Below are 26,383 nucleotides of genomic sequence, written 5' to 3'. Positions count from 1 at the left end.
CTTCTATAGGTGACCCTGGGTGCCTGGGGCCCTTCTATAGGTGACCCTGGATGCCTGGATCCCTTCTATAGGTGACCCTGGGTGCCTGCGGCCCTTCTATAGGGGGCCCTGGATGCCTGGAGCCCTTCTATAGGGGACCCTGGGTGCCTGGGGCCCTCCTATAGGGGGCCCTGGGTGCCTGCGTCCCTTCTATAGGGGGCCCTGGGTGCCTGGGGCCCTCCTATAGGGGGCCCTGGGTGCCTGGGGCCCTTCTATAGGGGTCCTGGGTGCCTGCAGCCCTTCTATAGGTGACCCTGGATGCCTGGATCCCTTCTATAGGGGGCCCTGGGTGCCTGGGGTCCTTCTATAGGTGACCCTGGGTGCCTGGAGCCCTTCTATAGGTGACCCTGGGTGCCTGGGGCCCTTCTATAGGGGGCCCTGGATGCCTGGATCCCTTCTATAGGTGACCCTGGACACCCGGGTCCCTTCTATAGGGGGCCCTGGGTGCCTGGATCCCTCCTATAGGGGACCCTGGGTGCCTGGGGCCCTTCTATAGGGGGCCCTGGGTGCCTGGATCCCTTCTATAGGTGACCCTGGGTGCCTGGGGCCCTTCTATAGGGGGCCCTGGGTGCCTGGATCCCTTCTATAGGGGACCCTGGGTGCCTGGGGCCTTTCTATAGGTGACCCTGGACACCCGGGTCCCTTCTATAGGGGGCCCTGGGTGCCTGCATCCCTTCTATAGGTGACCCTGGACACCTGGGTCCCTTCTACAGGGGGCCCTGGGTGCCTGGGGCCTTTCTATAGATTACTCTGGATACCTGAGGCTTTTCTATAGAGGACCCTGGATGCCTAGGTCGTTTCTATAGCTAACCCTGAACACCTAGGTCCCTTCTATAGGGTCTCCTGGATGCCTGGGTCCCTTCTATGGGGTCTCCTGAACGCCTAGGTTCCTTCTATAGGATCTCCAGGACACCTGAATCCCTTCTATAAGGTCTCCCGCTGCCTGGCTCTCTTCTATAGGTGATCCTGGGTGCCTGCATCCCTTCTATAGGTGACCCTGGACACCTGCGTCACTTCTACAGGGAGCCCTGGAGGCCTGAATCCATTCTATAGGGTCTCCTAGATGCCTGCATCCTTTCTATAGGGAGTCCTGGAGACCTGAATTCATTCTATAGGGTCTCCCGGATGCCTGCGTCCTTTCTATAGGGAGTCCTGGAGGCCTGAATCCATTCTATAGGGTCTCCCGGATGCCTGCGTCCTTTCTATAGGGAGTCCTGGAGACCTGAATCCATTCTATAGGGTCTCCCGGATGCCTGCGTCCTTTCTATAGGGAGTCCTGGAGGCCTGAATCCATTCTATAGGGTCTCCTGCACGCCTGCGTCCCTTCTATAGGGTGTCTCAGGTCCCTGGGTCTGCTCTATAGGGTCTCCTGGACACCTGAATCCCTTCTATAGCATTTCCTAAATGCCTGGGTCTTTTCTATAGGCGACCCTGGGCGCCTGCGGCCCTTCTATAGGGTGTCTTAGGTGCCTGGGTTTCTTCTATAGGGTCTCCTGGACACCTATAGGGTCTCTCGGAGGCCTGGGTCTCTTCTATAGGCGACCCTGGATGCCTACGTGCTTTCTATAGGGGGCCCGGAGGCCTGAGTCCCTTCTATAGGGGCCCCAGACCCCTGGGTCCCCTCTATAGGGTCTCCCCGGGTCCCTTGGGGAGGGAGGGGCACTCACCCGGGGCGGGGCCATCAGCCTTGGCAGGGGCGGGGCCAGAGAGGGCGGGGCCGGGGGGCGGGGCCGCGGCGCCCTTGAGGTAGGCAGAGCCGTAGAGAGCAGGGGCGGGGCTGGCGAAGGTCTCCTCCGATTGGTAGAAGCTGGTGAAGTCACCGGGAGGCTCCTCCCCCCCGCCCATGTGGTCTCTCCACCCGGGGCGGCCTGCGGGAGGGGCGGGGCCACACATCAGGACACACCCCCTTCTCTAGGGAGCCCCGCCCACCCCGCCCAGGCACCGCCCCTGGGCTGCAAGCCCCGCCCACCCGCTGCCAAACCCCGCCCCCTCACAAAACCACTCACCAAGCCCAAGAAACCCCGCCCCATCCACGAAGCCCCGCCCACCCTCGGGGACACACCCCTCCCTTCCAAGCCCCGCCCCAGATTCTGAAGCCCCCACCCACCCAGCCCGAAGCCCCTCCCCACCCCTCATTAGCCCCTCCCACCCAAGCCCCCCTGCACCAGCCCTTCCTGAACCCCCGCCCCTCACTCTAAGCCCCGCCCCACCCAAGCCCCGCCCCCTGCGGCCCCACCCACCTGGGAGAGCGCCCATTGGGCGGCGGCGATGGCGGTGGAGGCGACGGAGGCGGCGCTGGCGCGGGGCGGGCCCTCCCCTGGCCCCGCCCCCTGCACCTCCCTGGGGGGTGGGGTTAGGGGCGGGGCCTCGCCGCGGGGGGCGGGGCCAGGGTGCCACCAGGTTGGGGGGGCTGAGAGGGTCAGGGCTTTGGTTCTGGGGGCGGGGCTTACAGGCAGTGGGCGGAGCCTGAAGCCTGGGGTGGGACTGGGTGGGTGGGGCTTATGTGCCGTGGGTGGGGCTTGGGGGCGGGGCTTAAGAGCTGCGGGGGCGGGGATTGGGGCCCAGGGCACAGCTGAGGACTCCAAGGCGTGTCACTTGATCTCTGGGGGTGGGGCCTAGACATGGGGCGGGGCTTAGGCCTTATGGGTGGGGCTTGTGACCCAGGGCGGGGCTTGTGACTGAGGGGCAGGGCTTAAGGGACTCAGGGGGCGGGGCTTGTGGCAACCCAGGGGCCTTACATGGGGCTGGCCAGGGGCGGGGCTTAGTGTCTGTGGGCGGGTTTAGGTGTTTGTGGGCGGGGCTTGGGGTTGTGGGCGGGGCTTAAGGCCAGGGGCGGGGCCTGAAATTACCCCTAAAGATGTTCCATGGGCTGAGGTTTGCTGCGGGGGTGGGACCTCGGGGCAGGGGGCGGGGCCTAGGGCTTATGGGCGTGGTGTGAGGTTTGTGGGTGGGGCTTATGGCCAGGGCGTGGCTTGGGGCTGGGGGCGTGGCTTGGGGCTGGGGGGCGTGGCTTGAGGCCGCCCCTAGAGGGGTTCCACGCATTGAGGCTTGCTGGGGGTTGGGACCTCAGGGCAGGGGCGGGGCCTAGGGCTTGTGGGTGTGGCATAAGGTTTGTGGGCGGGGCTTATGGCCAGGGCGTGGCTTGGGGCTGGGGGGCGTGGCTTGAGGCCGCCCCTAGAGGGGTTCCATGCATTGAGGCTTGCTGGGGGTTGGGACCTCGGGGCAGGGGGCGGGGCCTAGGGCTTGTGGGTGTGGCACAAGGTTTGTGGGCGGGGCTTATGGCCAGGGCGTGGCTTGGGGCTGGGGGGCGTGGCTTGAGGCCGCCCCTAGAGGGGTTCCACGCGTTGAGGCTTGCTGGGGTTGGGACCTCGGGGCAGGGGGCGGGGCCTAGGGCTTGTGGGTGTGGCATAAGGTTTGTGGGCGGGGCTTATGGCCAGGGCGGGGCTTGGGGCTGGGGGGCGTGGCTTGAGGCCACCCCTAGAGGGGTTCCATGCATTGAGGCTTGCTGGGGGTTGGGACCTCGGGGCAGGGGGCGGGGCCTGTGGCTCGGGGGCGGGGCCTGTGGCTGGGGGCGGGGCCTGGGGGCGGGGCCTCACCGCTTGGAGCCCTTGGCGAACTCCACGTTGATGCTTTTGCCGTCGATGTGGAGGGGGGGGTGCAGGGCCTGCAGCATCTGCAGCAGCTGGGAGGCCTCCTGGGGGGGGCAGCCGGGTGTCGGGGGGCACCCAGGCACCCCCCTCCCCAAAAAAAGGGTCCCAGGTATCTGGGGACCCCCCCCACAAGGGACCCTGCCGTCCCAGGACACCCCATAGAAGGGACCCAGGCATCCAGGGCACCTATAAAAGGGACCCAGGCATCCAGGGCACCCTATAGAATGGACCCTGGTCTCCCAGGACACCCTATAGAAGGCACCCAGGCACCCCAACCACCCTATAGAAGACACCCAGGCACCCCAGCCACCCTATAGAAGCACCCCAGGTGTCCAAGAACCCCTCTTAGATGCGACCCAAGCATTCAAGGCATCCTATAGAAGACCCCCAAGCACCCCAACCCCCCCTATAGAAGAACCCCAGCTGTCCCTGGTCCCCTATAGAAGACACCCAGGCACCCCAGCCACCCTATAGAAGGGCTCCAGGTGTCCAAGAACCCTCTTAGATGCGACCCAAGCATTCAAGGCATCCTATAGAAGGGACTCAAGCATCCAAGCCACCCTATAGAAGACCCCCAGCTGTCCCTGATCCCCTATAGAAAACATCCACGCACCCCAGCCACCCTATAGAACACACCCAGGCACCCCAGCCACCCTATAGAAGCCCCCCAGGTGTCCAAGAACCCCTCTTAGATGCGACCCAGGCATTCAAAGCATCCTATAGAAGGGACTCAAGCATCCAAGCCACCCTATAGAAGGGCGCCAGACACCCGAGTCACCCTATAGAAGACACCCAGGCACTCCAGCCACCCTATAGAACACACTCAGCCACCCTATAGAAGGGCTCCAGGTGTCCAAAAACCCCTCTTAGATGCGACCCCGGCATTCAAAGCACCCCATAGAAGACCCCCAAGCACCCCAACCCCCCTATAGAAGCCCCCCAGCTATCCCCGGCCCCCTATAGAAAACACCCAGTCACCTCAACCACCCTATAGAACACACCCAGGCACCCTATAGAAGGGCTCCAGGTGTCCAAGAACCCCTCTTAGATGCGACCCAGGCATTCAAGGCACCCCATAGAAGACCCCCAAGCACACCAACCCCCCTATAGAAGACCCCCAGCTGTCCCTGGCCCCCTATAGAAAACACCCAGGCACCTCAACCACCCTATAAAACACACCCAGAAACGCCAACCACCCTATAGAACACACCCAGCCACCCTATAGAAGGGCTCCAGGTGTCCAAAAACCCCTCTTAGATGCGACCCAGCCATTCAAGCCACCCCATAGAAGGGACTCAAACACCCCAACCCCCCTATAGAAGACCCCCAGCTATCCCCGGCCCCCTATAGAAGACACCCAGGCACCCCAGCCACCCTATAGAACACACCCAGCCACCCTATAGAAGCCCCCCAGGTGTCCAAAAACCCCTCTTAGATACGACCCAGCCATCCAGGGCACCCCATAGAAGACCCTCAAGCACCCCAACCCCCCTATAGAACCCCCCCAGCTATCCCCGGCCCCCTATAGAAAACACCCAGGCACCCCAACCACCCTATAGAACACACCCAGCCACCCTATAGAAGCCCCCCAGGTGTCCAAAAACCCCCCTTAGATGCGACCCAGCCATCCAGGGCACCCCATAGAAAACCCCCAAGCACCCCAACCCCCCTATAGAAGCCTCCCAGCTATCCCCGGCCCCCTATAGAAAACACCCAGGCACCCCAACCACCCTATAAAACACACCCAGCCACCCTATAGAAGGGCTCCAGGTGTCCAAAAACCCCTCTTAGATGCGACCCAGCCATCCAGGGCACCCCATAGAAGACCCCCAAGCACCCCAACCCCCCTATAGAAGCCCCCCAGCTATCCCCGGCCCCCTATAGAAAACACCCAGGCACCCCAACCACCCTATAGAACACACCCAGGCACCCTATAGAAGGGCTCCAGGTGTCCAAGAACCCCTCTTAGATACGACCCAGCCATCCAGGGCACCCCATAGAAGACCCTCAAGCACCCCAACCCCCCTATAGAACCCCCCCAAGCTATCCCCAGCCCCCTATAGAACCCCCCCCCCAGCCCGTCCCCTATAGAAAAGCCCCCCCCACCACGATGGTGGCCAACTGGACGAAGGCGAAGCCGCGGTTGAGCTGGGTTTGCCGGTCCTTGATGACGCGGACGTTGGCGGCCGAGAGGGCGGCGAAGGGGGCGAGGGCGGCCAGGATGGAGTCCAGGCTGCTCTGGGGGTGCAGGTTCCGCAGGATGATGGCTGGGGGGGGGGGGATTTGGGGGGGCAGTTAGGGATTTGGGGGGACCCCCCCCCCCCACCCAAACCCTGAAATTCATCCAGGACCCCCCCCCAAGACCTCTATTAGCCCCTTCAGACCCCCTTAAACCAACCCAGGAGGCCCCTAAAGCATCCCAGGAGTCCCCGAAACCAGCCCAGGACCCCCCCGAAACCCACCAGGAGCCCCCAAAACCACCCCAGGACCCCCCAAGACCCCCCTGAGTCCCTCCCGACCCCCCTAAACCACCCCAGGACCCCCCGAAACCACCCCAGACCCCCCTAAACCACCCCAGGACCCCCCTAAGCCCCCCAGGAGCCCCCAAAACCCCCCAGGACCCCCCAAGACCCCCCTGAGTCCCTCCAGACCCCCCTAAACCACCCCAGGACCCCCCGAAACCACTCCAGGACCCCCCAAACCCCCCCAGAGCCCCCTAAACCACCCCAGGACCCCCCCAAGACCCCCCCGAGTCCCTCCAGGCCCCCCTAAATCACCCCAGGAACCCCCGAAACCACCCCAGGACCCCCCTAAGCCCCCCAGAGCCCCCCCAAGACCCCCCCGAGTCCCTCCAGGCCCCCATAAATCACCCCAGGACCCCCCGAAACCACCCCAGACTCCCCGAAACCACCCCAGGACCCCCCTAAGCCCCCCAGGACCCCCCAAGACCCCCCCGAGTCCATCCAGGCCCCCCTAAACCACCCCAGACGCCCCAAAACCACCCCAGGACCCCCCTAAACACCCCAGGACCCCCCAAGACCCTCCTGAGTCCCTCCAGACCCCCCTAAACCACCCCAGGAGCCCCCTAAATCACCCCATGACCCCCAAATCCCCCCAGGACCCCCCGAAACCACCCCAGGACCCCCCGAAACCCACCAGGAGCCCCCAAAACCCCCCAGGACCCCCCAAGACCCCCGAGTCCCTCCAGACCCCCCTAAACCACCCCAGGACCCCCCGAAACCACTCCAGGACCCCCCAAAACCACCCCAGGACGCCCCAAACCCCCCCAGAGCCCCCCCCAAGACCCCCCCGAGTCCCTCCAGGCCCCCCTAAACCACCCCAGACCCCCCAAAACCACCCCAGGACCCCCCTAAGCCCCCCAGGACCCCCCAAGACCCCCCCCGAGTCCCTCCAGGCCCCCCTAAACCACCCCAGACGCCCCAAAACCACCCCAGAACCCCCCTAAACACCCCAGGACCCCCCAAGACCCCCCCCGAGTCCCTCCAGGCCCCCCTAAACCACCCCAGGAGCCCCCTAAATCACCCCATGACCCCCAAAACCCCCCAGGACCCCCCGAAACCACCCCAGGACCCCCCGAAACCCACCAGGAGCCCCCAAAACCCCCCAGGACCCCCCAAGACCCCCCCAAGTCCCTCCAGGCCCCCCTAAACCACCCCAGGAACCCCCGAAACCACCCCAGGACCCCCTAAACCACCCCAGGACTCCCCCAAGACCCCCCCAAGTCCCTCCAGGCCCCCCTAAACCACCCCAGGAACCCCCGAAACCACCCCAGGACCCCCCTAAGCCCCCCAGGACACCCCAAGACCCCCCCAAGTCCCTCCAGGCCCCCCTAAATAACCCCAAGACTCCTCTAACCCCCCCCAGGACCCCCCTAAACCCCCCAGGACCCCCCTTAGCCCTCCCCAGGACCCCCAGAACCCCCCCAGAACCCCCCAAAATCCCCCTTTCAGCCCCCCCAGGACCCCCATAACCCCCCCAGGACCCCCCAAAATCCCCTTTTAGGCCCCCTCAGGACCCCCAAAACCACCCCAAGACCCCCCAGGAACCCCCTTTTACCCCTCACACCCCCCCCAAACCCCCCCTTTCCCCCTCTGAGACCCCTCTAACCCCCCCAGGACCCCCCAAAATCCCCCTTTCAGCCCCCCCAGGACCCCATAACCCCCCCAGGACCCCCCAAAATCTCCCAGCCCCCCCCCCAAAACTCACTGTCATTGGCGTTATCAGCTCCGGGCTCGGTCCCACCTTGGGTCCCCCCGGGGGCCCCCCCCAGGGTGGGGCCATAGGGTTGGGGGAGGGGCAGCAGCCCCCCCCCACCCGGTACCAGCTCCGGTCGTGGCCCCCCAGGACCCCGCTGCTCCGCCTCTGCACCCCAAAATACACAGCCCCCCCAGGATCAGCGGGTGAACCCCAAAATGGGGTGGTCGACACCCCAAATCGGGTGGGACAAATCTGGTGGTTGAACCCCGAGTTTGGGGGGGGGGTTGAACCCCAAGTTTGGTGGTGGAATCCCCAAATTTCCTGGCTGAACCCCCAAATGGGGGGGTTCAACCCCCAAATTTGGGGGACACCCCTCAAAACCTGGCGGTTGAAGCAGTTTGGCAGCGGAACCCCAAGATCGGGTGGTTGAACGTCAAAATTGGGGGGCTGAACCCCAAAATTGGGTGGTTGAAACCCAAGTTTGGTGGTTGAACCCCAAAAGTAGGTGGTTGAACCCCAAAGTTGAGTGGCTGAACCCCCAAATTTGGTAGTTAAAACCCAAGTTTGGCAGCTGAACCCCCAAGATTGAGTGGTTGAACCCCAAAATTGGGTGGTTGAAACCCAAGTTTGGTGGTTGAACCTCAACATTGGGTGGTTGAACCCCAAAATCAGGTGGTTGAACCCCCAAATTTGGCGGTCGAACCCCAAAATCGGGTGGTTGAACCCCAAAATTGAGTGGCCGAACCCCCAAATTTGGTAGTTAAAACCCAAGTTTGGCAGCTGAACCCCCAAGATTGAGTGGTTGAACCCCAAAATTGGGTGGTTGAACCCCAAAATCGGGTGGTTGAACCCCCAAATTTGGTGGTTGAAACCCAAGTTTGGTGGTTGAACCTCAACATTGGGTGGTTGAACCCCAAAATTGAGTGGCTGAAGCCCCAAATTCAGTAGTTAAAACCCAAGTTTGGCAGCTGAACCCCCAAGATTGAGTGGTTGAACCCCAAAATTGGGTGGTTGAACCCCCAAATTGAGTGGTCGAAACCCAAGTTTGGTGGTTGAACCTCAACATTGGGTGGTTGAACCCCAAAATCGGGTGGTTGAACCCCAAAATTGTGTGGTCGAAACCCAAGTTTGGTGGTTGAACCTCAACGTTGGGTGGTTGAACCCCAAAATCAGGTGGTTGAACCCCCAAATTTGGCGGCCGAGCCCCAAAATCGGGTGGTTGAACCCCAAAATTGGGTGGTTGAACCCCAAAATCTGGTGTCTTAACCCCAAAATCTGGTGATTGAACCCCGAGATCGGCGATTAAACCCCAAATTTGACAGTTGCACCCCAAGTTTAGTGGTTGAACCCCAACATTGGGTTGTTGGACTTCAAGAGTGGGTGGTTGAACCCCCAAATTTAGTGGCAAAACCCAAGAATTGGGTGGCCGAACCCCAAAATTAGGCAGCCGAAGCCCGAAATTTGGTTGTTGAACCCCAGCATCTGCTGGTTGAACCCCAAATTTGGTGGTTGAACCCCAAGTTTGGCGGTTGAACCCCAAGATGAGGCGCCTGAATCCTAAAACTCGGTGATTGAAACCCCAAATTTGGGGGTCGAACTCCAGAATTTGGTAGTCGAGCCACAAAATTCGGTGGTCAACCCCAAAATTTGGTGGTTGAACCCCAAAATTGGGTTGCTGAAACACAAATTTGGTAGTTAAACCCCCAAATTTGGTGGCCAAACCCCCAAAACGGGTGGCTGAACCCCAAGTTTGGTGGTTGAACTTCAACATCCGGTGGTCGACCACCAACATTTGCTGGCTCAAGCCCAAAATTGGGGGCCTGAACCCCAACTTTCACAGCCAAACCCCAAAATTTCTTGTTCGAACCACAAATTTTGACGGCTGGACCCCAAATTTAGGTGGCCGAACCCCAAAATTGGGTGGTTGAAACCTAAGCGTGGTGGTTGAACCCCAAAATTTGGTGGTTGAACCCCAAGTTTGGCGGTTGAACTCCAAGATGAGGCGCCTGAATCCTAAAACTCGGCGATCGAAACCCCAAATTTGGGGGTCAAACTCCAGAATTTGGTAGTCGAGCCACAAAATTTGGTGGTCAACCCCAAAATTAGGGGGTTGAACCCCAAAATTGGGTTGCTGAAACACAAATTTGGTAGTTAAACCCCCAAATTTGGTGGCCAAACCCCCAAAACGGGTGGCTGAACCCCAAATTTGGTGGTTGAACTTCAACATCCAGTGGTCGACCACCAAAATTTGCTGGCTCAAGCCCAAAATTGGGGGGCTGAACCCCAACTTTCACAGCCAAACCCCAAAATTTCTTGTTCGAACCACAAATTTTGACGGCTGGACCCCAAATTTAGGTGGTCGAACCCCAAAAATTAGGGGCTGATCTGCAAAATCTGCTGGTTGAACTCCAACGTTGGGGGGCTGAACCCCAAAATTGGGTGGTTGAACGTCAAAACTGGGGGGGGCCCCAAACCCCAAATTTGGAAATTGAATCCCAAAATTGGGTTGGTGAGCTCCGAGTTCGGTGGCCGAACCCCCAAATTTGGGGGTTGAACCCCACAATTTGGGCGATTGAACCCCACAGTTTGGGCAATTGAACCCCAAAATTTGGGCGATTGAACCCCAAATTTGGTTTCCGAACCCCCAAATTCGCTAATTCAACCTCAAAATTTGGTGACCAAACCCGAAGTTTGGTCCTTGAACCCCAAATCTTGTGGACGAACCCTAAAATTTGATGCTTCAACCCCCAAATTTGGTGGTCGAACCCCAAAACGGGGTTGTTAAACCCCCCAATCACCCACCGCCCCCCAAATTTCCAGCCCTGACCCCCAAATTCATTAACTGAACCCCCAAATTAACTCAATCCCCCCCCCCCCCAATTCCTTCTCTCCTCCCATCAACATCTTTGGGGGGCTTTGGGGTCCCCCAGGGCAGTTTTGGGGACCCCCGGGGTAGTTTTGAGCAGAGAACGAAGAGTTTTGGGGTTCTCTTGGGTGCTTGGGGAGACCCCGATACTTTTGGGGTAAAACCAAGGAGTTTTGGGGGCGGCTTAAGGAACTCCAATGGAGTTTTGGAGTTCTGGGGGGGGCACCCAAAGTTTTGGGGTGAAATCAGGGGGTTTTTGGGGTGACTCACCGGCTTTGGGGACGCCGCACTTGAAGCATTTCTCTCGCCGCTTGAAGTTCTGCACCCCGCACTGCCGGACACCCCAAAACCCCCCCATCGCACCCCAAAATCCCCCACTGCGCCCCCTCGTGCCCAACCCCCAAATCCCCCCCCAGCGCACCCCCAAATCCTCCCCGGACCCCCAGAATAAGCCCCCTCCCAGGACTTCCCAACTCCCCACCAGGATCCCCCCCCGAACCCCCCAAACCTCCCCCCCACCTCCCCAGGACCCCCGAAACCCCCCCAAGAACCCCCACGTTCCTCTCTAGACCCCCCATAGATCCCCCTAGACCCCCCAGGACCCCCCCAAAGACCCCCCAGGACCCCCCATAGATCCCCCTAGACCCCCAAAGACCCCCCAGGACCCCCCCAAAGACCTCCCAGGACCCCCCCATATCCCCCTAGATTCCCAAAGACCCCCAAAGACTCCCTAGGACCCCCCTAGAACCCCCAGGACCCCCCACAGATCCCCCTAGACCCCCAAAACCCCACCATAGCTCCCCCCAAAGACCCCCTGGGACCCCTCATAGATCCCCCTACACCCCCAAAGACCCTCAAGGACCCCCCTGGAACCCCCCAGACCCCCAAAGACCCCCCAGGACCCCCCAAAGTTCCCCCCTAGACCCCCAAAGACCCCCAGGACCCCCCCTAGATCCCCCTAGACCCCCAAAGACCCCCCAGGACCCCCCAAAGACCCCCCAGGACCCCCCCTAGATCCCCCTAGCCCCCCAAAGACCCCCCAGGACCCCCCAGGACCCACTATAGTTCCCCCCTAGACCCCCAAAGACCCCCCAGGACCCCCCAAGGACCCCCCAGGACCCCCCCTTGATTCCCTTAGACCCCCAAAGACCCCCCAGGACCCCCCAAAGACCCCCCAGGATCCCCCCTAGATCCCCCTAGCCCCCCCAAAGACCCCCCAGGACCCCCCCAAAGACCCCCCAGGATGCCCCCAGGACCCCCCCTAGATCCCCCTAGCCCCCCAAAGACCCCCCAGGACCCCCCCTAGATCCCCCTAGCCCCCCAAAGACCCCCCAGGACCCCCCCTAGACCCCCCAGGACCCCCCCTAGATCCCCCTAGCCCCCCAAAGACCCCCCAGGACCCCCCAAAGACACCCCCAGGACCCCCCCTAGATCCCCCTAGCCCCCCAAAGACCCCCCAGGACCCCCCAAAGACCCCCCAGGACCCCCCCAAAGACCCCCCAGGATGCCCCCAGGACCCCTCCTAGATCCCCCTAGCCCCCCAAAGACCCCCCAGGACCCCCCAAGGACCCCCCAGGACCCCCCCTAGATCCCCCTAGCCCCCCAAAGACCCCCCAGGACCCCCCAAAGACACCCCCAGGACCCCCCCTAGATCCCCCTAGACCCCCGAAGACCGCCTAGGACCCCCCCAAAGACCCCCCAGGATGCCCCCAAGACCCCCCCTAGATCCCCCTAGCCCCCCAAAGACCCCCCAGGATACCCCAGGACCCCCCCTAGATCCCCCTAGCCCCCCAAAGACCCCCCAGGACCCCCCCAAAGACCCCCCAGGATGCCCCCAGGACCCCCCCTAGATCCCCTTAGCCCCCCCAAAGACCCCCCAGGACCCCCCCGCGCCCCCCCCACCTTGGCGCAGAGCCAATCCTCGTTGATCTTGGGCTTGGGGTCGCTGTAGTGGAGGGAGACGCGCTGGCCCAGCAAGCTCAGCCCCTGCTGCGGGGGGGAAACGGGGGGGGCACGCTCGCACGAGGGCTCGCACGAGGGGGCACCAGGGCTCGCACGAGGGCTCGCACGAGGGCTCGCACAAGGGGGCACCAGGGCTCGTACGAGGGCTCGCACGAGGGGGCACCACGGCTCGCACCAGGGCTCGCACGAGGGGGCACGAGGGCTCGCATGAGGGCTCGCACGAGGGGGCACCAGGGCTCGCACGAGGGCTCGCATGAGGGGGCACGAGGGCTCGCACGAGGGCTCGAACGAGGGGGTACCAGGGCTCGCACGAGGGCTCGCACGAGGGCTCGCATGAGGGGGCACGAGGGCTCGCACGAGGGCCCGAACGAGGGGGCACCAGGGCTCGCACCAGGGCTCGCACCAGGGCTCGCACGAGGGGGCACCAGGGCTCGCACGAGGGGGCACCAGGGCGCGCACCAGGGCGCGCACGAGGGGGCACCAGGGCGCGCACGAGGGCTTGCACGAGGGGGCACAAGGGCTCGCACCAGGGCTCACACGAGAGGGCACCAGGGCTCGCACGAGGGGGCACCAGGGCTCGCACAAGGGCGCGCACGAGCGGGCACCAGGGCTAATACCAGGGTTCACACCAGGGCTCGCACGAGGGCTCGCACGAGGGGGCACCAGGGCTTGCACGAGGGCTCGCACGAGGGCTCGCACGAGGGGGCACCAGGGCTCGCACGAGGGGGCACCAGGGCTCGCACCAGGGCTCGCACGAGGGGGCACCAGGGCTCGCACGAGGGCTCACACGAGGGCTCACACGAGGGCTCGCACGAGGGGGCACCAGGGCTCGCACGAGGGCTCGTATGAGGGCTCGCACGAGGGGGGCACCAGGGCTCGCACGAGGGGGCACGAGGGCTCATACCAAGGCTCACGCTAGGGCTCGCGCCCGCCCTCGCACGGGGCTCGCACAAGAGTGCACCAGGACTTGAACCAGGGCTCGCATGAAGGGCACCAGGGCTCGCACGAGGGCTCACAAAGGCTCGCACGAGGGCTCGCACGAGGGCTCGCACGAGGAGGCACGACACCTCACACCACAGCTCGCACGAGAGAACACAAAGACTCGCACGAGGGCTCGCACGAGGGGGCACCAGGGCTCGCACGAACGTTTGCACCAGGGCTTGCACCAGGGGGCACGCGGCCTCGCACGAGAGCTTGATTGAAGGTTCAGACCGGGGGCACCAGGGCTCGCACAAGGCCTCGCACGAGGGCTCGCACGAGGGGGCACCAGGGCTCACACAAGGCTCGCACGAGGGGGCACCAAGGCTTGCACGAGGGCTCGCACAAGGGGGCACCAGGGCTCGCACAAGGGCTCGCACGAGGGCTCGCACAAGGGGGCACGAGGGCTCGCACGAGGGCTCACACGAGGGGGCACCAGGGCTCGCACGAGGGCTCGCACGAGGGCTCGCACGAGGGGGAACCAGGGCTCGCACCAGGGCGCGCACGACGGGGCTTCAAGGCTCGCACGAGGGCTCGCACGAGGGGGCACCAGGGCTCGCACGAGGGCTCGCACGAGGGCTCGCACGAAGGGGCACTAGGGCTCGCACCAGGGCTCGCACGAGGGGGCACGAGGGCTCGCACGAGGGCTCGCACGAGGGGGCACCAGGGCTCGCACGAGGGCTCACACGAGAGGCCACCAGGGCTCGCATGAGGGCTCGCAGGAGGGGGCACCAGGGCTCGCACCAGGGCTTGCACGAGGGGGCACCAGGGCTCGCACGAGGGCTCGCACAAGGGGGCAACAGGGCTCGCACGAGGGCTCGTATGAGGGCTCGCACGAGGGCTCGCACGAGGGGGGCACCAGGGCTCGCACGAGGGGGCACGAGGGCTCATACCAAGGCTCACGCTAGGGCTCGCGCCCGCCCTCGCACGGGGCTCGCACAAGAGTGCACCAGGACTTGAACCAGGGCTCGCATGAAGGGCACCAGGGCTCGCACGAGGGCTCACAAAGGCTCGCACGAGGGCTCGCACGAGGGCTCGCACGAGGAGGCACGACAGCTCACACCATAGCTCGCACGAGAGAACACAAAGACTCGCACGAGGGCTCGCACGAGGGGGCACCAGGGCTCGCACGAGGGCTCGCACGAGGGGGCACCAGGGCTCGCACAGGGGGGACACCAGGGCTCGCACCAGGGTTCGCACGAGGGGGCACCAGGGCTCACACCAGGGCTCGCACGAGGGGGCACCAGGGCTCACACCAGGGCTCGCACGAGGGGGCACCAGGGCTCGCACGAGGGGGGCACAAGGGCTCGCACGAGAGCTCGCACAAGGGGGCACTAGGGGGACGAGGGCTCGCACGAGGGCTCGCACGAGGGCTTGCACCAGGGGGACGAGGGCTCGCACGAGGGCTCGCGCCAGAGGGCACGAGGCCTCGCACAAGGGCTCGACCCAGGGTTCACACCAGGGGGCACGAGGGCTCGCACGAGAGGGCACGAGGGCTCACACCAGGGCTCGCACCCGCCCTCGCACGGCCCTCGCACCAGGTCTCGTGTGGCGCTTGTGCGAGGGCGCGCGAGGGCTTGCACAAGCGTTACACGAGGGTCGGGCACGAGGGCGCTCGAGAGTCTCGCAGCGCTCGCACGAGCGTGCAGAAGAGCTCGCACGAGGGTCTCGCACGAGGGCGCACAAGGGTCTCATACAACAGCGCGCAGGGGCTCAGATAAAAGGCACAACAGCTTGCACGAGGGCTCGCACGAGGGTCTCGCACGAGGGTCAGACAAAGACCTCCCATGAGAGTGCACAAAGGTCTCGCACGAGGGTCTCGCACGAGGACTCGCACGAGGGTTGCACAAGCGCCTCACGTAAGAGTGTACAAGCTCTCGCACGAGGGTCTCGCACGAGGATCTCGCACGAGGGCTCGCACGACAGTGGCACAAGAGTCTCACATAAGAGTGCACAAGCGCTCGCACGAGGGCCTTGCACGAGGGCCTTGCACGAGGGTCTCGCACGAGGGTGGCACAAGAGTCTCACATAAGCGTGCACAAGCTCTCGCACGAGGGTCTCGCACGAGGGTCCCGCATGAGAGTGCACGAGGGCTCACACAAGGGTCTCCCACGAGGGTCTCGCACGAGGGTCAGACAAGGATCTCACATGAGTGCACAAGGGCCTTGCACGAGGGCTCGCACGAGGGCTCGCACGACGGTGGCACAAGCCTCACATAAGAGTGCACAAGCACTCGCACGAGGGCTCGCACGAGGGTCTCGCACGAGGGTCAGACAAGGATCTCACATGACAGTGCACGAGGGCCTTGCACGAGGGCCTTGCACGAGGATCTCACACGAGGGTCTCGCACGAGGGTCAGACAAGGATCTCACATGAGTGCACAAGGGCCTTGCACGAGGGCTCGCACGAGGGTGGCACAAGAGTCTCACATAAGAGTGCACAAGCACTCGCACGAGGGTCTCGCACGAGGGTCTCGCACGAGGGTCTCGCACGAGGGTTGCACAAGCGCCTCACGTAAGAGTGCACAAGCTCTCGCACGAGGGTCTCGCACGAGGATCTCGCACGAGGGCTCGCACGACAGTGGCACAAGAGTCTCACATAAGAGTGCACAAGCGCTCGCACGAGGGGCTCGCACGAGGGTCCCGCATGAGAGTGCATGAGGGCTCACACAAGGCTCTCCCACGAGGGTCTCGCACGAGGGTCAGACAAGGATCTCACATGAGTGCACAAGGGCCTTGCACGAGGGCTCGCACGAGGGCTCGCACGATGGTGGCACAAGCCTCACATAAGAGTGCACAACCACTCGCACGAGGGTCTCGCACGAGGGTCTCGCACGAGGGTCTCGCATGAGGGCTCGCACGAGGGTTGCACAAGTCTCACGTAAGAGTGCACAAGCGCTCGCACGAGGGTCTCGCACGAGGGTCCCGCATGAGAGTGCACGAGCGCCTTGCACGAGGGCTTGCACGAGGGCTCGCACGACGGTGGCACAAGCCTCACATAAGAATGCACAAGCACTCGCACGAGGGGCTCGCACGAGGGTCTCGCACGAGGACTCGCACGAGGGTTGCACAAGAGTCTCAAATAAGACTGCACAAGCACTCGCACGAGGGTCTCGCACGAGGGTCTCACACGAGGGTCTCGCACGAGGATCTTGCACGAGGGCTCGCACGACGGTGGCACAAGCCTCACATAAGAGTGCACAAGCACTGGCACGAGGGCCTTGCACGAGGACTCGCACGAGGGCTCGCACGAGGGTTGCACAAGCCTCACATAAGACTGCACAACCTCTCACACGAGGGTCTCGCACGAGGGTCTCACACGAGAGTGCACGAGAGCTCACACAAGGGTGTCCCACGAGGGTCTCGCACGAGGGTCTCACACGAGGGCTCGCACAAGGGTTGCACAAGTCTCACGTAAGAGTGCACAAGCTCTCGCACGAGGGTCTCGCACGAGGGTCTCGCACGAGGGTCTCGCACGAGGGCTCGCACGAGGGTTGCACAAGTCTCACGTAAGAGTGCACAAGCTCTCGCACGAGGGTCTCACACGAGGGTCTCACACGAGGGCTCGCACAAGGGTTGCACAAGTCTCACGTAAGAGTGCACAAGCTCTCGCACGAGGGTCTCACACGAGGGTCTCGCACGAGGGCTCGCACGAGGCTTGCACAAGCCTCACGTAAGAGTGCACAAGCACTCGCACGAGGGTCTCGCACAAGGATCTTACACGAGGACTCGCACGAGGGTTGCACAAGTCTCACATAAGAGTGCACAAGCTCTCGCACGAGGGTCTTGCACGAGGGCTCGCAGGAGGGTTGCACAAGCGTCTCACGTAAGAGTGCACAAGCTCTCGCACGAGGGGCTCGCACGAGGGTCAGACAAGGACCTCGCATGAGAGCGCACAAGGGCCTTGCACGAGGGCTCGCACGAGGGCTCGCACGACGGTGGCACAAGCCTCACATAAGAGTGCACAAGCACTCGCACGAGGGTCTCGCATGAGGGTCTCGCACGAGGACTCGCACGAGGGTTGCACAAGCGTCTCACGTAAGAGTGCACAAGCTCTCGCACGAGGGTCTCGCACGAGGGTCAGACAAGGACCTCAGATGAGACCGCACAAGGGCCTTGCACGAGCGCCTTGCACGAGGGTCTCACGAGGGCTCACACGAGGGTCTCACGGGGACCCAGAGGTCCGGGAGGGGACCCAGCACCCACCACGGGGGGTCTGGGGGGGAACCCAGGGGTCGGGGAACACCCAGCACCCACCACGGGGGGTCCGGGAGGGGACCCAGGGGTCTGGGGGCACCCAGCACAGGGGGTCCGAGAGGGGATCCAGGGGTCGGGGGACACCCAGCACCCACCACGGGGGGTCTAGGAGGGGACCCAGGGGTCCGGGAAGGGACCCCGCACCCACCACGGGGGGTCCGGGAGGGGACCCAGGTGTCCGGGGACACCCAGCACAGGGGGTCCGAGAGGGGACCCAGGGGTCCGGGAAGGGACCCAGCACCCACCACGGGGGGCCCAGGAGGGGACCCAGGGGTCTGGGGACACCCAGCACCCACCACGGGGGGTCCAGGAGGGGACCCAGGGGTCTGGGGACACCCAGCACCCACCACGGGGGGTCCGGGAGGGGACCCAGGGGTCCGGGAAGGGACCCAGCACCCACCACGGGGGGTCCGGGAGGGGACCCAGGTGTCCGGGGACACCCAGCACCCACCACAGGGGGGTCTGGGAGAGGGGACCCAGCGGTTCGAGGGGCACCCAGCACCCACCACGGGGGGTCCGGGAGGGGACCCAGGGGTCTGGGGACACCCAGCACCCACCACGGGGGGTCCGGGAGGGGACCCAGGGGTCTGGGGACACCCAGCACAGGGGGTCCGAGAGGGGACCCAGGGGTCCGGGAAGGGACCCAGCACCCACCACGGGGGGTCCAGGAGGGGACCCAGGGGTCTGGGGACACCCAGCACCCACCACGGGGGGTCCAGGAGGGGACCCAGGGGTCCGGGGACACCCAGCACCCACCCCGGGGGGTCCGGGAGGGGACCCAGGTGTCCGGGGACACCCAGCACCCACCACAGGGGTGTCTGGGAGAAGTGACCCAGCGGTTCGAGGGGCACCCAGCACCCACCCCGGGGGGTCCGGGAGGGGACGCAGGGGTCCGGGCTCGTGGCCCCCCCACCCCAGCACCCAAAAGCCACCTGGTTGGCGTCCATCCACCGCGCCGCGTCCTGGACGTGGTTAAACTCCACGAAGGCGAAGCCGCGGCTCTGACCTGGAAGGAGCCGGTGGGGGTTGGGTGGGGGAGGTCAGGGAGAGCACCCATGGGTGCCCCCGGCCCCCCCCCCCCTCCACCCCCAGATAGGGTATGGGTGTTCCTTGGGATTCTTTGGGTTGGGTATTGGCACCCATGGGTGCTGCTGGGAGCTTCCTGGGGTGGGGAGGAGCACCCAGAGATGCTCCTGGGACCCCCTAGTTAGGGTGCAGGCACCCATGGGTGCTGCTGGGAGCTTCCTGGGGTGGGGAGGAGCACCCAGAGATGCTCCTGGGACCCCCTAGTTAGGGTGCAGGCACCCATGGGTGCTGCTGGGAGCTTCCTGGGGTGGGGAGGAGCACCCAGAGATGCTCCTGGGACCCCCTAGTTAGGGTGCAGGCACCCATGGGTGCTGCTGGGAGCTTCCTGGGGCGGGGAGGAGCACCCAGAGATGCTCCTGGGACCCCCTAGTTAGGGTGCAGGCACCCATGGGTGCTGCTGGGAGCTTCCTGGGGCGGGGAGGAGCACCCAGAGATGCTCCTGGGACCCCCTAGTTAGGGTGCAGGCACCCATGGGTGCTGCTGGGAGCTTCCTGGGGCGGGGAGGAGCACCCAGAGATGCTCCTGGGACCCCCTAGTTAGGGTGCAGGCACCCATGGGTGCTGCTGGGACCTCCTGAATGAGGTATAAATACGCCTGGAACCCTCTAGGAAGGGTAAAGGCACCCATGGGTGCTGCTGGGACCTGCCAGATAAGGTATGGGTGCCCCCTGAGACTCCCTGGGTAGGGTACAGGCACCCATGGGTGCTGCTAGGACCTCTCGAATAAGACATAGGTACTCCTAGGACCCCCTGAGTAAGGTACAGGCACCCATGGGTGCTGCTGGGACCTCCCAAGTAGGCTATGGGTCCCCCCTGGGACCCCCTGGGTAGGGTACAGGCACCCATGGGTGCTGCTGGGACCTCCCAAATAGGGTATGGGTGTCCCCAGTGACCCCCTGGGTAGGGTACAGGCACCCATGGGTGCTGCTAAGACCTCCCAAATAGGGTATGGGTGCCCCCTGGGATCTCCTGGGTAGGGTACACGCACCCATGGGTGCTGCTGGGACCTCCCAAATAGGGTATGGGTGTCCCCAGTGACCCTCTGGGTAGGGTACAGGCACCCATGGGTGCTGCTGCGACCTCCCAAATACGGTATGGGTACTCCCTGGGACCCCCTGGGTAGGGTGCAGGCACCCATGGGTGCTGCTGGGCCCTCCCAAATAGGATATGGGTGCCCCCAGAGACCCCCTGGGACTTTTTGGGGTGGGTATGGGCACCCATGGGACCCTCTGGGTGCGGTATGGACACTCTCGGGGGTTCCTGGGACCCCCCTGGGGTGGGAATAGGCACCCATGGGCGTCCTGGGACCCTATGTCTTGGATACGGGCACCCCTGGGACCCCTTAAGGGCGCTATGGGTACCCATAGGTGCCCCTGGGACCCCCCAGGGGTCCCCTGGAGTGGGGATGGGCACCCATGGGTGTTCTTAGCACTTCTCTGCGCTGGAGAGGGGCACCCTTGGAATTCCCTGCGTTGAGTATAGGCACCCATAGGTGCTCCTAGGGCCTCTCTAGGTTGGCTATAAGCATCCCTAGAACGTCCTGGGTTGGGTACGAGCACCCATGGGTGCTCCTGGAATCCTTCTGAGACTCCTTAAGCGGGCTGTGAGCTCCTGTAGGTCCTTCTGGGACCCCCTAAATAAGGTACGGGCACCCCTGGGTGTCCCCTGGGTAGGGCACAGCACCCCTGGGTGCTCCTGGAAATGGGACGAACACCCCTGGGTGCTTCCTGACCTGAGTCTGGCACCCCTGGGTGCCCCTTGGGCAGAAGACAGGCACCCCTGGGTGCTCCCAGGCAATGGGATCGGCACCCCTGGGTGCCCCTGAAGACGGGACTGGCACCCCTGGGTGCCCCTTGGGCAGGAGATGGGCACCCCTGGGTGCCCCCGGGGACAAGGACTGGCACCCCTGGGTGCTCCTTGGCTATGGGTCAGCACCCCTGGGTGCTCCTAGGCAGGGGGTGGGCACCCCCGGGTGCCCCCAGCTACGGGTCTGGCACCCCTGGGTGCCCCTTGGGTCTGTGCCAGGCACCCCTGGGTGCCTCCAAGGTGTGGGAGCAGCACCCCTGGGTGCTCCTGGGGACAGGACGAACACCCCTGGGTGCTGCCTGACGTGGGTCTGGCACCCCTGGGTGCCCCTGGGTATGGCGCAGCACCCCCGGGTGCTCCTGGGGAGGGGATAGGCACCCCTGGGTGCCTCCAGGAAACAGGACCAGCACCCCTGGGTGCCCCTAGAGCTGGGACCAGCACCCCTGGGTGCTCCTGGGTAGGGGACAGGCACCCCTGGGTGCCCCCGGGAAACAGGACCAGCACCCCTGGGTGCTCCTAGAGCTAGGACCGGCACCCCTGGGTGCCCCTGGGGACAGGTCAGCACCCCTGGGTGCTCCTGGAGAGGGGACTGGCACCCCTGGGTGCCCCCGGGGAACAGGACCAGCACCCCTGGGTGCTCCTAGAGATGGGACGGGCACCCCTGGGTGCCCCCTAAGTCCGGCGCAGCACCCCTGGGTGCTCCCTAGGGACAAGACTGGCACCCCTGGGTGCCCCTGGGGAGATGATGGGCACCCCTGGGTGCCCCCCAAGACTGGCACAGCACCCCTGGGTGCTCCTGGGGAAGAGCAGGCACCCCTGGGTGCCCCCCAAGTCTGGCACAAGCATCCCTGTGGGCCCCTAAGGATGGGATCGGCACCCCTGGGTGCCCCTGGGGTGGGGAGTGGTACCCGTGGGTGCTCCCTAAGTCCAGCACAGCACCCCTGGGTGCTCCCTGAAAACAAAACCAGCACCCCTGGGGGCTCCTAGGGATGGGACCAGCACCCCTGGCTGCCCCCTAAGTCTGGTGCAGCACCCCTGGGTGCCCCTGGGGACAGGACCAGCACCCCTGGGGGGCTCCTGGGGACGGGACCAGCACCCCTGGGTGCCCCTGGGGACAGGACCAGCACCCCTGGGGGGCTCCTGGGGACGGGACCAGCACCCCTGGGTGCCCCTGGGGACAGGACCAGCACCCCTGGGGGGCTCCTGGGGACGGGACCAGCACCCCTGGGCACCCCCTAAGTTTGGCGCAGCACCCCTGGGTGCTCCCTGGGGACAGAACCAGCACCCTCAGGTGCCCCTGGCGATGGGACCAGCACCCCTGGGTGCCCCTCGGCATGAGAAGGGCCCCCAACCCCCCTCCCAAGAGACCCAGGTGCCCCTAAAAAGCGACCCAGGCACCCGGGTGCCCCCCACCCCCACCCTAGAGGGCACCCAGGGGTCTGGGTGCCCGTCCCTCCCCCCCAACGAGGGGTCCCATGGGTGGGGGGGGGGCTCACCTGAGGACTTGTTGCGCATCAGCCGCACCTCGCGGGGCTGCACCCCCTGCGCCTGCAGCTGCGCCCGGATCTGGGGGGGACGGGACACCCGGTTTCAGGGGGACCCCGGCACCCGGGGGGCACCCGGGGGGCACCCGGGGGAGCGAGAGACCCCGCGCCTGAGGTGAGGGTACCCGCGAGGGGGCGTGGCCTGAGGGGAAGGGGGCGTGGCCCGAGGGGAAGGGGGTGTGGCCCGAGGGGAAGGGGCGTGGCCTGAGGGGAAGGGGGCGTGGTCGAGCAGAGGGGGTGTGGCCACATGAGAAATGAGCTGAGGTGCCTCAGGGAAGAAAAGAGCGAGCGACTGAGAGGGTGTGGCTATGCCAAAGGGGTGTGGCCAAAGCAAGGGGGCGTAGCCAAGGCAAAGGGGCGTGGCCAAGGCAAGGGGACATGGCCAAGCCCTCCCCACATCGCCCTAATGGGGGAGCTTTAAAGTGGAGCCGCCCCCCAAGGGGGTGTGGCCAGCTAAGGGAGGCGTGGCCAAGGCAAGGGGGCGTGGCCAAGCCCTCCCCACATCGCCCTAATGGGGGAGCTTTAAAGTGGAGGCCCCCCCAAGGGGGTGTGGCCAGCTAAGGGAGGCGTGGCCAGAGCAAGGGGGCGTGGCCAGCCTTCATTAAGTCAGTGTGTTACACACCAAATACAAAAAGGGGCGTGGCAGGTTCACAGAGCCGATGCCCCAAGTGGGAGTGGCCAAGGCAAGGGGCGTGGTCAGCCCTAGTGGGCGTGGCTACGTCTCCTCGGGGCACCCGGCTAGAAGCTGCGCAAAGGATTTAAAGGGCCAGGGCCCCCCAAGAGGCGGGACTTCGCAGAGGGGGCGTGGCCAAAACAAGGGGGTGTGGCCAGGGCAGGGGGCGTGGCCAACCCATGGGGGGCATGGCCAACCCATGGGGGCGTGGCCAATCCTCCCTCAACTGATCTAGAAACTGAGTGACTGCCACTACTGGGGGGAGGCGGGGCTTAACTGAGTGGGCGTGGCCAACACAAGTGGGCGTGGCTAATACAAGTGGGCGTGGCCAACCCATGGGGCGGGGCCAATCCTCCCTAAGCTGATCTAGAGACCGCGTGAACGCCACTCCTGGGGGGAGGCGGGGCTTAACTGAGTGGGGGTGGCCAACACAAGTGGGCGTGGCCAACACAAGTGGGCGTGGCCAATACAAGTGGGCGTGGCCAATCCTCCCTAAGTTGATCCAGAGACCACGTGAACGCCACTGCGGCGGGAAGGCGGGGCTTAACTGAGTGGGCGTGGCCAACACAAGTGGGCGTGGCCAACACAAGGGGGCGTGGCCAACACAAGGGGGCGTGGCTACTCCTTCCCAGGCCACCCTGACGGCGATTCCGCCGTCCGTGGCGGGATTTAAAGGGCCAGCGCCGCCCCCCTCCCCTCCCCCCCCCCCCCGGAGAGGCGGGGCTTAGCCGAGAGGGCGTGTCCCCCCTCCCCCCTAGAAAGGGGGCGTGGCTTACGTCGTTCTCGGTGGCGGCCTGGGGCAGCATGCGGAGCATAACGATGGTGCTGGCGCGCGGCTCCTCCTCGGCCGCTTCGGGCCGGTAATCCTGGTCCCGGTAGTCACCATCGGCACCGAATGGCAACGTAGGGGGCGCCGGGGCGGGGTCTCGTTTCCGGGGGGGCTCTGAGCCCTCGTAGGGTGCCTGGGGGGAGGGGCAGAAAAGGGCGGAGTCAGATGTGAGGTAAGGGTGAGGGAAGGGGATCTTGGTTATTCAGCACCCACCTGAGGGGGGGTCCCGGGAGCGGGAGGACCCTCTGGTGGCCCCCCGTAACCGCGATAGTCCATGTCACGATAGTCGTGATCGCGTTGGGTCCGGGATCCTTCTTCCGGGGGGGTGGGGGCCCCCCCGTAGCGCCCTGTTCGGTCCCCACGACCCCCCCTGCGGGATAAGGGGGGGGGGTCAGGGGGGTCCCCAAATGTCCCCCCCCCTCCCTCAGGGGTTCCCAATGTCCCCTCCCCCGTTAGCGGTCCCCAAATGTCCCCTCCCCACCCAAGGGTGCCCCAAAGTCCCCTCTCCGCTTTGGGGGACCCCAAAATGTTCCCCTCACCTTGCGGGTCCCCAAAAGTCCCCTCCCTCCCTTGGGGGTCCCCAAAATGTCCCCCCCACCATGGGGTCCCCAAATGTCCCCTCCCCACTCGGGGGTCCCCCAAAGTCCCCTCCTGCCTTGGGGGTCCCCCAAAGTCCTCTCCCTCCCCCCCCGGGGGTCCCCAAAATGTCCCCCCCCATGGGGTCCCCAAATGTCCCCTCCCCACTCAGGGGTCCCCCAAAGTCCCCTCCTGCCTTTGGGGGTCCCCAAATGTCCCCCCGGGGGGTCCCCAAATGTTTCCTCTCCCCTCGGGGGTCCCCAAAATGTGTGGGCTCCCCCTACCAGGGTCCCCGAAATATCCCCTGCCCCTGGGGGGTCCCCCAAAATCCCCTCCTCCCCCCAGGGTCCCCACAAATGTCCCCTCCTCTCCTTGGGGGGGGTCCCCAAAAGCCCCCCCCCCACAGTCCCCAGTTTTGGGGTTCCCCTTCCTGGGTCCCCCTTACCTGCGCTCGTACTCCATGGTGCTGGCACCTGCAGGGGACAGTGTGACTGGGGGGACTGGGAGGGACTGGGAAGGCGTAAGGGGCAGCTGGGGGGTACTGGGAGCGACTGGGGGGGTACAGGGGGGCACTGGGAAGGATTGGGACAACCTAGGGAAGCACTGGGGTAATCCAGGGGGCACTGGGATGAACTGTGGGGTAATGGGAGGCACTGGGATGAACTGCAGAGATAATAGGAGGCACTGAAGGGCACTGGGTTGAGCTGGGGCGGTACTGGGAAGCACTGGGGCGGTAACTAGGTTGCACTGGGAGAGACTGGAATGAACTGAAAGCACACTAGACGTAATTGGGAGAGAATAGGAGACAACTGGTGGGTGCTGGGAGGGATTAGGATGACCTGGGGGGCGCTGGGAGGTACTGGGGAGTACCTGGGAAGGTGCTGGGATGAACTGGGGGGGTAATAGGGGGCACTGGGAAGGACTGACATGATCTGGAGGGCCACTGGAAGGGACTGCGATGAACTGGGGGGGACTGGAACAGACTAGGGAGAGACTGTGATGAACTGGAGGGGTACTGGGAGGCACTGGGAATGACTGGAATGACTGGAATGACCCGGGGGGAGCCACCGGACAGGAATAGGAAGGACTGGGATGAACTGGGGGGGTGTGGGATGACCTATGGGGGGTACTGGGCGGTGTTGGGGGGCAACTGGGAGGCACTGGGGGGCACTGGGATGACCTGAGGGGGCACTGCGATGGACTGGGATGAACTGGTGGGGTACTGGGAGGCACTGGGAGGCAACTGGAAGGGACTGGAATGACGTGAGGCTGTACTGGGAGGCACTGGGGAATACTGGGAGGCGCTGGGGAATACTGGGAGGCGCTGGGGGTTAACTGGGGAGGCATTGGGAGAGAACTGGAATGAACTGGGGGCCACTGGGACCTGCCCCAGAGGTGGGCAAGGCAGGAAAGAAGACCCCCGCCAGGCCCCGCCCACTCATTAGCATGCAAAGCCCCGCCCCACCCAGTCATGCCCGCCAAGCCCCGCCCCCTCCAGCAGGCTCCAGCGCCGGGCCCCGCCCCCTCACCCCCTTCTATCCAATCCCCGCCCGCGCTGGGGGTCCCGGTAAACCGCTCCCCTCCTCGGTAAGCCCCGCCCCGCCCCGGTAAGCCCCTCCCCTCCCCTGTAGGCCCCACCCCTACCCGGTAGGCCCCGACCTGCCCGCGCCGCTCCGCCGCCGCCGCTCCCGAGCAGCAAAATGGCGGCGCCGCTCCGCGCCCGGCCCGCCCCGAGCTCTCACGCCCGCCCTCGCCGCGTTCCCATTGGCCGCTCCGCCCGCCCATCCGTCCGCCCGCCCTCTCCATTGGCCCGCGCCGCCGCGCGCCGCGCCGGGGGGCGGGGCCGGCCCTGGAGGGGGCCGCGAGGGGGCGGGGCGACGCTCGAGAGAGCCGGCGGTGGC

At 64.9% G+C, this 26,383-nt stretch overlaps 1 protein-coding gene across 1 annotated transcript; it reads right to left on the bottom strand.

Annotated features, from left to right (window-relative positions):
• Nucleotides 1-1,585: 1,585 nt before the first annotated feature.
• LOC142074288 (RNA-binding protein 10-like) lies at nt 1,586-26,166 on the bottom strand. Its single transcript, XM_075134862.1, is given in 14 exon segments — nt 1,586-1,877; nt 1,880-1,907; nt 2,280-2,379; nt 3,636-3,733; nt 5,796-5,956; nt 7,917-8,072; nt 11,044-11,104; nt 12,676-12,762; nt 18,902-18,975; nt 22,357-22,426; nt 23,854-24,039; nt 24,120-24,276; nt 24,928-24,955; nt 26,142-26,166. Coding segments are annotated over 13 exon segments (1,410 nt in total). The 5' UTR covers nt 24,945-24,955; nt 26,142-26,166; the 3' UTR covers nt 1,586-1,662.
• Between the last annotated feature and the right edge of the window lie 217 nt (nt 26,167-26,383).

The sequence above is a fragment of the Calonectris borealis genome, chromosome 34, assembly GCF_964195595.1.
Source record: "Calonectris borealis chromosome 34, bCalBor7.hap1.2, whole genome shotgun sequence".
NCBI lineage: Eukaryota > Metazoa > Chordata > Aves > Procellariiformes > Procellariidae > Calonectris > Calonectris borealis.
This window is presented reverse-complemented; position numbering and strand designations above follow the sequence as displayed.